General features: G+C 48.5%; 1 protein-coding gene across 1 annotated transcript; it reads left to right on the plus strand.

Annotated features, from left to right (window-relative positions):
* Positions 1-4927: 4927 nt before the first annotated feature.
* Positions 4928-8559, plus strand: LOC123134524 (putative laccase-9). The gene is made up of 5 exons (XM_044553767.1): positions 4928-5056; positions 5184-5335; positions 5429-5673; positions 7244-8332; positions 8429-8559. The coding sequence occupies exons 1-5, from the start codon at positions 4928-4930 to the stop codon at positions 8557-8559; spliced, it is 1746 nt and encodes a 581-aa protein (XP_044409702.1).
* Positions 8560-16072: the final 7513 nt, after the last annotated feature.

The following is a 16072-nucleotide window of genomic DNA, read 5'->3' on the forward strand; positions in this document are numbered from 1 at the left end:
TCAAGGCACCATGCCAAGTTGTTTTAGGTTTATATAAATTTTGCATTTTTCGGAGTTTCTTGGTCAAAAAGTGTGATAAATGGCCGGACGTGTCGCAACTTGAATACGGTGTCAGAAATCGTTCAAACATAGCATAGATGCCTACCATGGGCATTCCCACCTTCTTGCAAAAGTTGAGGTCATTTCAAAAGTGTCAAAAATAGCCCGTGTTCAATGGAGGGTGACCGTGGTTCAAAAAGTCAACGTGCTCATAGAAGGATGTCTGAGAGCATGTTGTTTCTCAGCATCCTTGAAATGACCTCAATTCTTCTCATGGCTTTGTATGAGCAATTCAAGGCATCATGCCAAGTTCAGGGTTTCGTGAAGTTTTACATTTTCTAGAGTATCTCGGTGGAAAAAGGCTGGTAGATGGTTGGACATGTCGCAACGTGCATACGGTGTCGGAAGTAGTTCAAACTTGGCATGAATGCCTACCATGGGCATGCCCATCTAACAAAAATTAGGGTTATTTCAAGAATGTAAAAAAAACACCTTGTCCAATGTAGGGTGTCCTCATAGGTCACGTCTGACAACCATCACTTTGTAATCGCCTTTGTATCATGGTATAATGAAAGATTATTCATTCTCATAACTTTATCCCTCAACTTTAACTTCTAAGCGTGAACCAACCTGTGGTTGGATGGTTAGAGGGACTGTGGTATCCCCAATCCACCAGAGTTCAAATCCTGGTGCTCGCATTTATTCCTCGATTTATTTCAGGATTTCCGGCAATGCGCATTCAGTGGGAGGAGACGTTCCCGTCGAATGGGTAGGGTAAAAACTTTAATATTTTCATATATTAATTAAGGATAGTATAGCCGCACCTAAACCGAGCTCTCTCACGCTATCAGTCAGATTTTGCGTCTGAACCATTTCTGGCCGTTAGATCTTCGTTCAGTGCCCTCTCCCTCGTTGCACTGGAGCAGGCTGCCAACCCCGGATCCAGTGGCATCTGGGTTTGGTTTGGTACTCCTCGCGGCGGAGGCGTGGCGGCAGCAACGTCGGCGGATCAGGAGCGACGGTGCAGCAGCACATCGCCTCTCCACCACAGCTTCTCCTCCGTCGGCCACGCCTTCGGTCGTGAGCAGCTCGATATTAATCTCACCAAATACTGGTGCTTTGCACAGCCCAAATCTCCCGAGGTACGGACTAAATACTACTCCCTCCGTCCCAAAATACTTGTCGGAGCAATGGATAAAATTGGATGTATCTATAACTAAAATACGTCTAAATTCATCCATTTTCCCGACGAGTATTTCCGGACGGAGGGAGTACTCGCATGAGGAGCAACTTTTTTCTGCCCTCTAGGTTAGCAACTTTTTTCTGCCCTCTAGGTTATACCCGTTAATTTGCTGTTTCCATCCCTGGTACATTGAATCTCTAAGTACATTGGGCTGGGCATGTTAGTTTAAACAATATAAGCCTTTGTACTATTTTAATTATGGAATCCTTGTTTCATGTTAGCAATATGCTGGCATGCAAATCAGCTCCGTAGCCTCTTACTGTATGCACTTGCTACAAAGGCATCAAACATATTTTTTTTATCAGATTACTGCTTCCAGACTTGGTTCATGGCTACATATTCTTCATTAATCATGTATTTCAATTCCTTGTATTTTTTATTTTGTGCAGCAGGGTATACAAGATGGGAAGATTTTTGATCATATTATCTGCTACAGATCCCCTTCTGTAGATGAAGTCAATGTTCTGGAGCACTTGATTATGCAAGGTTGGTAACTCCTTGAATGTGTTCAATCCGCACAAAATTATGATTGCGTTTAATCTACACAAAATTATGAGTGCGTTCAATCTGCAGAAAAATATGGTTTTGTAATGACTTGAGTATGCCCTTGCCTTTTTGAGACATTGACCTGTATTGAAGGTGCTATGATCTTTTCGGGATCTTTGAATCTTGGAGAAATGCCATGTTGACCGAGGTGCAGCCTATTTTTATTATTTGGTGATTACAATTACTAAATGTACAATACATGTTGTAAGTTGAACTTCTGGAGAGTATATGTCACATATATGAATTATGAAGTGTGTTTTGACAGATATATCGAGGAAATAATGTTTTCTTATTTGTTCCCAGATACTTCATATCAGTTCGGACCTAATCATACCACTGGTTTGTAAGACAAGAAATCTGTGACCAATCCAAACCACTACTACAAACAAAAGTTTCTTATTGTCAGGGTTGCTCCTAGACCGATTAATTACCATTTAGAGCGTGTATCAAAGAGTTCATTTTCAGATATTGCAGAATAGTTCTTGTGTGCAGATTGTTTTAATATGTCCTTCGGCTCTATGCCTTCGTAAAAGTAGGCCAAAATCATATTTCTAACACTTCTTAAGGGATGATATTTTAGTTCATTTTCCATGTGCTTATGGAGAATTTTCAACTATGCATTAAATGGTACTGCATAACTTGGTTTTTGTATCCGAAACATTTTTGTATGAGCTATATACACACGTTCTCTCATGGTTCAATATGTGAATATTGCTTCAATAATTTAGTGTCATGCGGAAGGATGTCCAACACTCCAACTTAGGTGAAATCCTGGCAAGGAAAAATAATGAATAGGCCAACTATCAAATCATACAAATCAAAACCAAGATCCAACCAACTATTTGATTAGTGATATATGTTTGCCACAAATTTAACGTATTTTGTGACTAATTTTAGAAATTCTGACTATCTTATTGCCAAAATTGACGGGCGCAGCAAAGCGCGCCAACCATGATCTAGTAATTTTCAAAATTTACTTTGCTCGAGCTCTCATCATGAGATGCATCAAGGTCGCATTGGTCACTTTCATCATCGACAATATTCCTCTCTTATTCCCCATCTGCATCCATCTACGGACATTTAAAAAAAGACATGTAAGTAGTCATGCAGTTATTATGTCATTTCTTATCCTACATATTTTTAAATGTACCTGGAATGCTCTTTCAGCATATGAATCATCTATATCCATATCATCATCGTCATGTACTTGCATGATTTAAAAAAAACACATAAGCGTCCGTGCGGTTGTTCGTTTTTCATGTTTGTCAACGTTCACCACACTTACCTTTCCACTGTAAGATTCATCCAAACTCATATAGTTGTCCTCAGCGGGTTGATCAATATTCAATGACGAGGGTCCATTCTCATTGCCGTAATCATCGCCGTCATAATCAGTCTCGTCCTCCATCTATACACATTTAAACAAATTCTAAGATCAATCCGAACAACATATAACATCAACCCTAAAATAAACAGTTCATCAATTAGAGTATTTCATAATTAAATTATATGCGGAATGAAATTGCTTAGCAGTACGTCACACAAATTTATGCACTAAACTAGCACCTACTTAGTGAGTCAATAGATAAAAAATATTTCATCCCATTTCAACAAGTAACCTACTTAGTGAGTAACCTAATGTGACCTACAATGAGTCAAACCGACCTCTTCGACGCCGACGAGGAGGGGAGATGGATCCATTTCGGCCGGGGATGAAGGCACCCACGGCGTGATGATGATGGTCGGCGGAGGCAGGCGTTCACGGCATGATGATGATGGCCGGCAAAGGCCTGGTACCGAGCCGCCCACGGCGACGAAGATTCACGGGTGGGTGGTGATCCGGGCGACGGCTGCAGCGACAATCACAACTAGGGTTTCACCTGTGAGAAGCGACAGGGAACGCACGTCGTGTTGTTTCGACGGCGACCAGGGCGACGTGGAGGGCAACGGGGATGCCGGAGAGGAATGCGGCGACTGGAAGGACCGTCGCCGCTAGGGTTTCGACGAGGGGGCGTCGGCAGGTCACACGCTGATCTGTTTTTTTTCACACGTACCAACGCGGTGTACAACAACATGGCGGGCATTCGGTGATGGCATACGGCGTACGCTGGTTAGCGTATGGGCGACAGGTACGACACACACGGGAGGGCGTATGGCGACGCGGGCAGGCATACGGCGGCGGGCGGGTATGCTATACCCCGTGTGAAATGATCATACTACCCAATATACTTTTTGAGGGGTTGTACCGAAGCGGGACTCGACGGGCGGAGGCGTCAAAATGTTTCTTCTTTTTGCGGCGCCGTGCTCGCCGGCAGGGACACGGCCGGGCATGCATGGAGCTGGCGTTCGCGTCCGTATGGAGGACGTACGGTGCCGGTGGTGCTTGGTAGAGGCATGCATGGCATGGATGCCGGCGGCGAAGAGGCAACCATGCATGACTGGTAGGAGATGGATGAAGCAAAGCAAACACATGCGGAGACGGCGGCGACGACGGTGAGCTTGGAAACGTCGTCGGTGGTACGTATGACAGATTGGTGACGTTGTGGTCGTCGTCGACGGTGACGATGGTGAGAAATAAGTGAGGGGGAGAATGACGTAACGTGTCACTCAAAGGTCCATGTCGCCCATGCGTTTCTTCAGAGCCTTTGACATACGAGTACGGTGCTACTTATGACAGATTGGGAACTCCGCAGGAACATACGTATATATAAACCTTGAAGGTTAGCCAGGTTCGTTTCTTGATCCCCACACTGCACACGGTCGAGCGCTGACAAACTTCAAGCCCCATTCTTACTCAAGTCTTGTCTCCGCACAGGGAAGGCTCCAAGGACAAGGAGACAGCTCGTTGTCATCGGGATGCACGTTCGCGTTATATATGTTTCATGCTGCCGGAAGAGCAGAATCTGAATTGCGCGACCGGTTCGTCATCCCAACTGTCATCCATGGTCGAGACCCCTTTGTATAAATACCACCAATGGCAGGCATGCATATTCTTCACTCGTCTCAAGTGCTTTGCTACCTACCTACACCAGCTAGCTAGCCATCTCCCGCTGGTGGTTGCTTGCTCGATCGATCCCTAGTCCGGCAATGGCAATGGCAATGCCAATCAGCAAGAAGATACATTTAGTTTGGTCACTATGTGTGGCTTTCACGTTTGCCGTTGCGGCAGCTGCTGCCCCTGCTCAAGGTTCTGGTTCAGGCAGGGTGCGCCGCCACTACGATTTCTTCGTAAGTGTCCATATGTGTCATGCATTTTGCTTCCCGTCAGCTCAAGAATGGATCGGTGTACTATTAGCTAGCTAGCTGAAGAGTAGATGTTGTATGTATGACAAAACGGCGGCGGCCATTGTTGCAGATAAGGGAGGCCAACTACACCAGGCTCTGCATCGAGAAGACCATCCTCACCGTCAACGGCGAGTTCCCCGGCCCGACCATCTTCGCGCGCAAGGGCGACGTCGTCCTCGTCAGCGTCCACAACCAAGGCGACCAAAATGTCACCATCCACTGGTAATTTTCCGAACTGTACTTGTTTCACGACTTGGCATTTGCATGAAGCTCTCCACACAGTGCAATGGCACTAATTCTCTGTCCATGGTGCAGGCACGGCGTGGACCAGCCGCGGAACCCGTGGTCGGACGGGCCTGCGTACATAACGCAATGCCCCATCCAGTCCGGGAACACATTCACCTACTGGATCATCTTCTCCGAGGAGGAGGGCACGCTGTGGTGGCACGCGCACAGCGACTTCGACCGCGCCACCGTGCACGGCGCCATCGTCATCCACCCCAGGCGCGGGGCCGCCTACCCCTTCCCGAAGCCGCACCGGGAGATACCCATCATCCTAGGTTCGCATGCCCAAACTCTGGTGCTCCCTGGGTTAAAATTTACAACGAAATTTCAGTGAAATTTCTAAAATTTCATAATATTTCAGTGGGTAGATGTCATCCGCAAGATAGTACCCATAGTTGTATGTATGGCCATTTGCTACAAACTGCACCGGTGGCAGTTCACCATTTGCAATCTTATTCATCAGTGGTGACCGGTTGACAACGTTGATGACATTCAAAGATCCAGGCATTTCAAAAAAAGCATGCTAAATCCAAGTCTCTTGATCGGCCATCGCTTCAAGGATTATAGTGAAACCCTTTTTTTGGCCGTGAAATTGCCCATGCCACGCCTTAGGACAATTCTTCCAACTCTAATGCATGCAATCTATTGAGCCAAGCATACCTGGAAAGCCACGAGCTTTGTTCATCTTCAATAGCCTTGCTGCGTCTTCAGCATTGGGAGATCTCAAATACTCCTGGCCAAACGCTTGCACAATTCCGACTGCGAAGCGCTTGACACACATGATGGCTTGACTCTCACCCATGGCCAAGTGATTATCAATTAGATCAGCGGGGATACCGTATGCCAACATACGCAAAGCGGTCGCCGCCTTCTGAAAGGTGCTATGTCCGAGCTCTCCGGCGGCATTTCTCCTTTGCTGAAAAAACTGGTCATGGCTCGTTAGTTTCTCTGCAATGCGCCTGAACAACTCGGTGCTCATCCTAAACCGGCGTCGGAAGTATGACTCGGGGTACACGGGATTATCCGCAAAATAGTGCCGATCAATCTGTTGTGGGCATCGATCCAATCCCTCCAAATTTGCTGCCGACCCATAACCAAACCATCATGCTTCGGTTTTTTATTGATATGCAGAGCTAGGATCATTGCAAGATCCTCCTCCTCTTCCATATCAAATTCTTTTTCGGAAGAATCATATGACGAACTCATCTACAATGCTCAATTTAAACTAGGCTATAAAAACTACAAACAACATGCACTAAATTCATGTAAAAAAATGTGAAGTTGAAGCAATACATACCTTGCGGGCATTTTGTTGAACACCTTGCGGGCGCCGATCGGCAGTGGGCGGCCGGGCGCTGTTCGTCGGAGGATTGCCGCGCGCGAGGGGCGGCGGTGACCAGAGAGGGACGGAGGAAGTAGCGGCGGCGCGGGGATAAGCTGAGGAAGCGCCGGAACGGTCGCGGGAAAAAATGGGGTGGCGCAGGCAGCGGCGGCGCCAGCGGCTGGATGGGGTTGGTGGAGTTGCGAGCGGACGCTCGAGTGTCTAGCGCTCGAGAGCGGTCGCAGCAAAGAAACGTCGTGCGATGGTGTTTTGGCCCGCACGCTGCACTAGTTATGTCGTGCGCGCGATTTTTGCGCCTTCGTTGGAGCACGCGGAGCGGTAGCGCGCGCAAAAAACACTAATTTTTCAGCGCTGCGCTTAAGCGCATTCGTCGGAGATGCTCTTAATATCCAAAATAACAGATCCGATTTTTTTTCGAAATTAAAAAACCTTCCTTCTTGAACTCCGATCGCCTGCTGGGGACCTGGGGTGAGGCTTGAATGTGTGGACATTTTTGCGTGCAGGGGAGTGGTGGAACCGCGATGTCGGGCAAATGCTCGCTGAAGCCCTTGGCAGCGGCGGCGACTTCCAGCCATCGGACGCCAACACCATCAACGGCCAGCCCGGCGACCTGTTCCCGTGCTCCAGTGACACCGCCTTCAAGCTGCCCGTCGAGCATGGCAACACCTACATGCTCCGCATCATCAATGCAGCGCTCACCAACGAGTTCTTCTTCGCCATCGCCGGGCACCGCCTCACAGTGGTCGGCACCGACGCCGCCTACACCAAGCCGTTCACAGTCGATCACGTCTTCATCGGGACGGGCCAGACGAAGACCGTGCTGCTCAACGCTGACCGTGGCCGCTCGAACCACACGAGGTACTACATGGTGGCGAGGCCGTACGCGACCAACCCGCTCGCCCGTTTCGACAACAGCACGACCACCGCCGTCCTAGAGTACATTGACGCGCCGCAGGCCACGGCGATGTCGGACATCCCCGTCCTGCCGGCCATCAACGACAGCACGGCGGCGGAGGCATACTCGGTGCAGCTCAAGTCCCTCGCCAGCGAGGAGCATCCGGTGGACGTGCCCCGGCACGTCGACGAGCACATGCTCATAACCATCACGGTCAACGAGATCCCCTGCACGCCCGGCGAGCTGTGCAAGGGCCCCCGCAACAACAGCCTCGCGGCGAGCCTCAACAACATCAGCTTCGAGATGCCCAGCACGGCCATCCTCGGAGCCTACTACAGCTCGGTGCTACTGGGCGTCGCGAAGACAAACTTCCCCGACAACCCGGCGGTGGCTTTCAACTACACCTCAGACGACCTCCCTCTAGACCTCAGGTTCACGGCGCGCGACACGAGGGTGAAGGTGCTGGAGTACGGCACCGTGGTGGAGGTGGTGTTCCAGGACACAGCCATCCTCGGCAGTGAGAGCCACCCCATGCACCTACACGGGTACAGCTTCTACGTGGTCGGGAGAGGGTCTGGTAACTTTGACAGGCACAAGGACCCGGCCACGTACAACTTGGACGACCCACCGTACCAGAACACGGTCTCCGTGCCCAAGGCTGGTTGGGCCGCAATCCGCTTCCGGGCGGCGAATCCAGGTGAGTGCTTATTAAGGCATCTCTTTCAGCATTTCTATGGCTCTTTGTGAGGGTTTTTCTAACTTCACCTTTGTGTTCCTATGGTTGTTAATTTAGGTGTATGGTTCATGCATTGCCATTTTGAGCGACACATGGTGTGGGGGATGGAGACCGTGTTTATTGTGAAGAACGGCAAGGCTGAAGAAGCTCATATCATGCCGCCACCTCCAAATATGCCAAAGTGCTGATGGAGTCCATTATCTCCTATAGAACAAGACAAGAAGTCAAAATGCCACCACTGGAGAAATAGTTTACCTAATACCTTTATTCGAATTAACTGACAGTTTTCAACCATAGACTTTAATTAGAGGAAACGAGGTGAATCACCCTTCGATATTTGGCCATTAGTTGGAGTGAGTGTTAATTCTCACCCACTTTGGTATGAACCGAGCAATCGACACAACCGTCTATGTTGTGTAATGTGTGTGTGTGTGTGTGTGAGAGAGAGAGAGAGAGAGAGAGAGCATCCAACATGTACCCTCCAGAGAAATTCCAACTGACACATGCATTATTTGATTGAACCAACTTTTACCTCCTCATATGATCAAGTTCCAACAACTACCTTGAGATGTGGTGATGGAGAGATGAGTCCAACGGTTACTGTACGGACGGGCGACCAGAGCGCTCGTGGCGACGTAGACGGCGATTCTGCGCCCGCCTCCGTCTCCGGCGGCCTCCTCGTGGCTCCCTCCGCCGCGGGGGACGCGTGGACTATGGCCCGGCCGGGGCCAAGCAAGAGGCAAGCTTCCCCACCGCCGTGCTCGCGTGGTTGGTCGGGGAGCAGGTTCTGGGCGCTGGCGGATGCGTGCTCGGATGACGAGGACGAGGAGGTCGAGGGCGCCGCAGCGGAGGAGCAGGTGGAGCAAGGCCGGCCGGCGTGCTCCGTCGGCGATTTCGTGGCGCGGGTGGAGGAGCTTGGGGGCTCCTTCAAGCCCGGCGGGCGTCGCGCGTTTGCGCCGCGCGGCCATGGCCCGTGGCGTGCTTCCACGGTGCAGCGTCGGCAGCCTCGCCTCGCGCTTGCGCGGGCCGAGGAGGGCAGGAGTGGGCAGCCGGCGGACACCGGCTTGCTCCTCATTCCTGGCCCGGGGCCAGACTGGCCGGATCTGGGGGGATCAGCGCCGGCGGCGGCGGCGGCTGCCGTACGGGAAGCGCGGCCTAGGGTTGGGGTCGCGACGACGGTGCGGTCTCCGGGCCAGGCATCGGTAGTGGGCTGTGGCCCAGTGCGCGAGCCCGAGCCTATGCCCCCCGGTCACTGCTGTCCAGTCCACCTGTGGCGCCCCCGGTCCACCCCCGGCCCAGGAAACCCAGCCCACCAAGGCCCAGGCCAACCCTGACACAACACCCATGCCTTATAAGTGGTTGTGGCTGCGCCGTGGAACCCTAGATGCCACTCTAGGGTTTCCAGCCACCAACGTTGAGATCCGCCGCTTCGGTCGCTCCGCCTGCTCCCTCCTCCCCATTTCCCCTCCCCCTCCCCTCGATCATTCCTTTGCGACGGTCGTGGCGATGGGATCCAAGCCAGATCGTCGCGCGGAGAAGCCGCCCATGGAGCCCCCGCGGGATCGTGACCGCGCGCGGCGCCAGATCTCCTCGGCGCAGGGAGCGGAGCACGCCGACGAGGAGGGCAGATGGGGGCCGCCGCCGGTGTGGTGGATCTGTGAGCAGGAAAGAAAGAAGAATAAGAAGGAGGAGTACAAGCGGCGCGGTCTGGAGCTCAAGCGCAAAGGGATGCAGTCCGCTCCCGGCGGCGACCGCGTCGGGGATCCGTTCGCCAAGAAGTCCAAGCTCAAGCCTGCGGGGGCGGCGGCCTCCAAGCCGCCTCTCCCGCCCTCATCTGATGTGCCTTCCTCCTCCAAGGGCACGGCGGCAGAGCCCATCCCCGTCAAGGAGCTCGACGGTCCGGAGTGCTTCAAGTGCGGCCGGGCCGGCCATTATCAAAACCAATGCTCCTTCAAGCCGTTGTGCATCATCTGCGCCCAGGAGGGGCACACCTCGACCCTCTGCCCGTCGCGTGGCAAGCCCCTGCTCCTCCAGACCATGGGCACTCCATCGTTGGTGAGGGCTTCTACTGCCTCCAGTACGTTGAAGACGACGAGGAGCTGCCGCCTGCCCTGCTTGGGGCCAACGCGACGGTGCTGTCTGCGGCGCCGGGCGTCCTTTCGAAGGCCATTCTGGATGTGGAGCTGCCGCACCTGTTTGAGGGGACTTGGGACTGGCAGATCTCCTCCCTCGATGGCAACGCCTTCTCGGTGGTGTTCCCGAAGCCGGCCATGCTGCGGATAGCTACTCGCAGCGGTAAGATCTTCCTCTCCCTCAACAACATCACCGCCGACATTCGCGACGCCATCCTCGATGCGCCCAAGGAAGAGGTGATTCCTGAGGTCTGGGTCAAGCTGCAGGGGGTGCCGCCCAAGCAGTGCCGTTCTGACAGGCTAATGGCGGCCACCACCATGCTGGGCTAGCCAATCCTGGTCGACGAGGAGTCGCTGGTCAGCCCGGGCCCGGTCCGCATGCGCTTCGCGTGCCGCAACCTGGCCAAGCTCAAGGGCTCCATGCAGATTTGGTTCAACGGGGCGAGTTTCAACATCTCTGTCGAGCCAGAGCTTGGTCAGGCACGACTGGCGGGCCCTGCTCTGCCTTCCCCTTTCCCTCCCAACAACAGCAAGGGCCCTGGCACGGATGAGCAGGGCTGCGACGGCCATATGGACAAGGACCAAGACGCTAGCATGGATGACGAGTCGATTGATATGATGGCTTGGGAGAAGTTGGGCATCACGGAGCGTGGGGGGGCATCCGCCCCTCCCCGGTAGGCGGCGCTGGCTCCAACACAGGACGGGCAGTCCATTGGGCTGGCGTTGTCCATCCCCAACCAGTACGGCCTTAACCTGGGCTCGGTGACCTCTCCGCCGGCGCTGGTGGTGGACGGCTCTGCCTCGGACCTGGCCGATGCTCCGGGGTGCTACTCTTGAGCTTGCGTTGGTTTTCCTTGAAGAGGAAAGGGTGATGCAGCAATAGTAGCGTAAGTATTTCCCTCAGTTTTTGAGAACCAAGGTATCAATCCAGTAGGAGGCTCCTCAAAAGTCTCATGCACCTACACAAACAAATAAAGAACTCGCAACCAACGCAATAAAGGGGTTGGCAATCCCTTCACGGCCACTTGCGGAAGTGAGATCTGATAGAGATAGTATGATAAGATAAATATATTTTTGGTATTTTATGATATAGATTGGAAAAGTAAAGATGCAAATAAAAGTAGATTGAAAGCTTATATGATAAAAGATAGACCCGGGGGCCATAGGTTTCACTAGTGGCTTCTCTCAAGATAGCATAAGTATTACGGTGGGTAAACAAATTACTGTCGAGCAATTGATAGAAAAGCGAATAATTATGAGATTATCTAGGCATGATCATGTATATAGGCATCACGTCCGCAACAAGTAGACCGACTCCTGCCTGCATCTACTACTATTACTCCACACATCGACCGCTATCCAGCATGCATCTAGAGTATTAAGTTCATAAGAACAGAGTAACGCATTAAGAAAGATGACATGATGTAGAGGGATAAACTCATGCAATATGACATAAACCCCATCTTTTTATCCTCGATGGCAACAATACAATACGTGTCTTGCTGCCCCTGCAGTCACTGGGAAAGGACACCGCAAGATTGAACCCAAAACTAAGCACTTCTTCCATTGCAAGAAAGATCAATCTAGTAGGCCAAACCAAACTGATAATTCGAAGAGACTTGCAAAGATAACTCAATCATACATAAAAGAATTCAGAGGAGATTCAAATATTTCTCATAGATAAACTTGATCATAAACCCACAATTCATCGGATCTCGACAAACACACCGCAAAAAGAGTTACATCAAATAGATCTCCAATAAGATCGAGGAGAACATGGTATTGAGATCCAAAAAGAGAGAAGAAGCCATCTAGCTAATAACTATGGACCCGAAGGTCTGTGGTAAACTACTCACAACTCATCGGAGGGGCTATGGTGTTGATGTAGAAGCCCTCCGTGGTCGATTCCCCCTCCGGCGGAGCACCGACGAAGGCTCCAAGATGGGATCTCGCGGATACAGAAGGTTACGACGGTGGAATTAGGTTTTCGTGGCTTGTTCTGATGTTCTCGGGGTACGTGGGTATATATAGAAGGAAGAAGTAGGTCGGTGGCCACCCGAGGGGCCCACGAGATAGGGGCGCGCCCTGTAGGGGTGGGTGCGCCCTCCACCCTCGTGGCCGCCTCGGTCGCTTCTTGACTTGCACTCCAAGTCCCCTGGATCACGTTCGTTCCAAAAATCACGCTCCCGAAGGTTTCATTGCATTTGGACTCCGTTTGATATTCCTTTTCTTCGAAATACTGAAATAGGCAAAAAAAGTGCAATACGGGCTGGGCCTCCGGTTAGTAGGTTAGTCCCAAAAATTATATAAATGTGTGAAGTAAAGCCCATAAACATCCAAAATGGGTAATATAATAGCATGGAACAATCAAAAATTATAGATACGTTGAATACGTATCAAGCATCCCCAACCCTAATTCCTGCTCGTCCTCGAGTAGGTAAATGATAAAAACAGAATTTTTGATGTGGAATGCTACCTAGCATAATTCTTAATGTAATTTTTTTATTGTGGCATGAATGTTCAGATCCAAATGATTCAAAATAAAAGTTCATATTGGCATAAGAAATAGTAATACTTCAAGCATACTAATCAAAGCAATCATGTCTTCTCAAAATAACATGGCTAAAGAAAGTTATCCCTACAAAATCATATAGTCTGGCTGTTGCTCTATCTTCATCACACAAAGTATTTAAGCATGCACAACCCCGATAACAAGCCAAGCAATTGTTTCATACTTTAGCAATCTCAAACTTTTTCAATTTTCACGCAATACATGAGCGTGAGCCATGGACATAGCACTATATGTGGAATAGAATGGTGGGTGTGGAGAAGACAAAAAGGAGAAGATAGTCTCACATCAACTAGGCGTATCAACGGGCTATGGAGATTCCCCTTAATAGATATCAATGTGAGTGAGTAGGGATTGCTATCCAACGGATGCACTAGAGCTATAAATGTATGAAAGCTCAACAAAAGAAACTAAGTGGGTGTGCATCCAACTCGCTTGCTCACGAAGACCTAGGGCATTTTGAGGAAGCCCATCATTGGAATATACAAGCCAAGTTCTATAATGAAAAATTCCCACTAGTATATGAAAGTGACAACATAGGAGACTCTCTATCATGAAGATCATGGTGCTACTTTGAAGCACAAGTGTGGTAAAAGGATAGTAACATTGTCCCTTCTCTCTTTTTCTCTCATTTTTTTCTTTTTTTCTTTTTTTTCTTTTTTTCTTTTTTTTCTTTTTGGGCCACTTTTTTTTGGCCTTTTTTTTTGTAAAGTCTGAAGTCTCATCCCGACTTGTGGGGGAACCATAGTCTCCATCATCCTTTCCTCACTGGGACAATGCTCTAATAATGAAGATCATCACACTTTTATTTACTTACAACTCAAGATTACAACTCAATACTTAGAACAAGATATGACTCTATATGAATGCCTCCGATGGTGTACCAGGATATGCAATGAATCAAGAGCGACATGTATGAAAATTATGAAGGTGGCCTTGCCACAAATACGATGTCAACTACATGACCATGCTAAGAGTAATATGACAATGATGATGCGTGTCATATAAACGGAATGGTGGAAAGTCGCATGGCAATATATCTCGGAATGGCTATGGGAATGCCATAATAGGTAGGTATGGTGGTTGTTTTGAGGAAGGTATATGGTGGGTGTATGGTACCGGCGAAAGTTGCGCGGCACAAGAGAGGCTAGCAATGGTGGAAGGGTGAGAGTGCGTATAATCCATGGACTCAACATTAGTCAAAAGAACTCATATACTTATTGCAAAAATCTACAAGTCATCAAAAACAAAGTATTATGCGCATGCTCCTAGGGGGGTAGATTGGTAGGAAAAGACCGTCGCTCGTTCCTGAGCGCCACTCATAAGGAAGACAATCAATAAATAAAATTGTTCTCCAACTTCATCACAAAGCGGTTCACCATACGTGCATGCTACGGGAATCACAAACTTCAACACAAGCATTCTTTAAATTCATAATCACCCAACTAGCATGACTTTAATATCACTACCTCCATATCTCAAAACAATTATCAAGTATCAAATTGATCATAGCATCCAATTCACTTCCTATGATAGTTTTTATTATACCCAACTTGGATGCCCACCATTCTAGGACCAATTTTATAACCATAGCAAACATGCTGTTCTAAGAGACTCTCAAAATAATATAAGTGAAGCAAGAGAGATCAACAATTTCTTTAAAATTAAGCCACCGCCGTGCTCTAAAAGATATAAGTGAAGCACTAGAGCAAAAGCTATCTAGCTCAAAAGATGTAAGTGAAGCACATAGCGTATTCTAATAAATTATAATCAAGTGGGCCTCTTCCCAAAAGGTGTGTACAGCAAGGATGATTGTGGTAAACTAAAAAGCGAAAACTAATATCATACACGACGCTCCAAGCAAAACACATATCATGTGGTGAATAAAAATATAGCTCCAAGTAAAGTTACCAATGAACGAAGACGAAAGAGGGCATGCCTTCCGGGGGCATCCCCAAGCTTAGGCTTTTGGCTATTCTCGAATATCTTGGGGTGCCATAGGCATCCCCAAGCTTAGGCTTTTGCCACTCCTTATTCCATAATCCATCAAATCTTTACCCAAAACTTGAAAACTTCACAACACAAAACTCAACAGGAAATCTCATAAGCTCCGTTAGTGAAAGAAAGCAAAACCACCACATAAGGTACTGTAATGAACTCATTTTTTATTTAAATTGGTGTTAAACCTACTGTATTTCAAGTTCTCTATGTTTCATACCACTTAATACTAGCCATAGATGCATCAAAATAAGCAAACAACACACGAAAAACAGAATCTGTTAAAAACAGAACAATCTGTAGCAATCTGTAACCCACGAATACTTATGGAACTCTAAAAATCCTACCAAAATAGGGGTCCTGGAAAACTTTGTCTATTGATCTACAAAAAAAAGAATCAACGCAAAAGCACGTTTCTGTGATTTAACAAAACTAATTTCGTGCGTGCAAAGTTTCTATTTTTCAGCAGAATCAAATTAACTATCACCATAGGTTATCCTATAGGTTCTACTTGGCACAAACACTAATTAAAACATAAAAACACATCTAAACATAAGTTATATGCAAAATTTATTACTAAACAGAAACAAAAACTAAAAACACAAATAAAATTGGGTTGCCTCCCAACTAGCGCTATCGTTTAACGCCCCTAGCTAGGCATAAAAGCGAGGATAGATCTAAGTAGTGCCCTCTTTGCTACTCAATTCATAAGTAGCTCGCATGATAGATTCATAAGGTAATTTGACTTTCTTTTTTCGAAAGTGCTCCATGCCTTTTCTTAATGGAAATTGGAATCTAATATTTCCTTCCTTCATATCAATAACCGCATCAATCGTTCTAAGGAAAGGTCTACCAAGAATAATAGGGGAAGCAAGATTGCAGTCTATATCAAGAACGATAAAATCTACGGGCACCAAATTTCTATTTGCAACAATGATAACATCATTGATCCTTCCCATTGGCTTTTTAATGGTGGAATACGCAAGGTGCAAATTTTAAGAG

The sequence above is a fragment of the Triticum aestivum genome, chromosome 6B, assembly GCF_018294505.1.
Source record: "Triticum aestivum cultivar Chinese Spring chromosome 6B, IWGSC CS RefSeq v2.1, whole genome shotgun sequence".
Classification (NCBI taxonomy): Eukaryota; Viridiplantae; Streptophyta; class Magnoliopsida; order Poales; family Poaceae; genus Triticum; species Triticum aestivum.

What these genes read in the sequence shown, in the direction of transcription:
- LOC123134524 (XM_044553767.1), top strand. Translation starts at nt 4,928, where the DNA reads ATGCCAATCAGCAAGAAGATACATTTAGTTTGGTCACTATGTGTGGCT. An exon ending in GCCGCCACTACGATTTCTTC is followed by an intron (nt 5,057 to 5,183) that starts GTAAGTGTCCAT and finishes CCATTGTTGCAG; the next exon opens with ATAAGGGAGGCCAACTACAC. An exon ending in CAAAATGTCACCATCCACTG is followed by an intron (nt 5,336 to 5,428) that starts GTAATTTTCCGA and finishes TCCATGGTGCAG; the next exon opens with GCACGGCGTGGACCAGCCGC.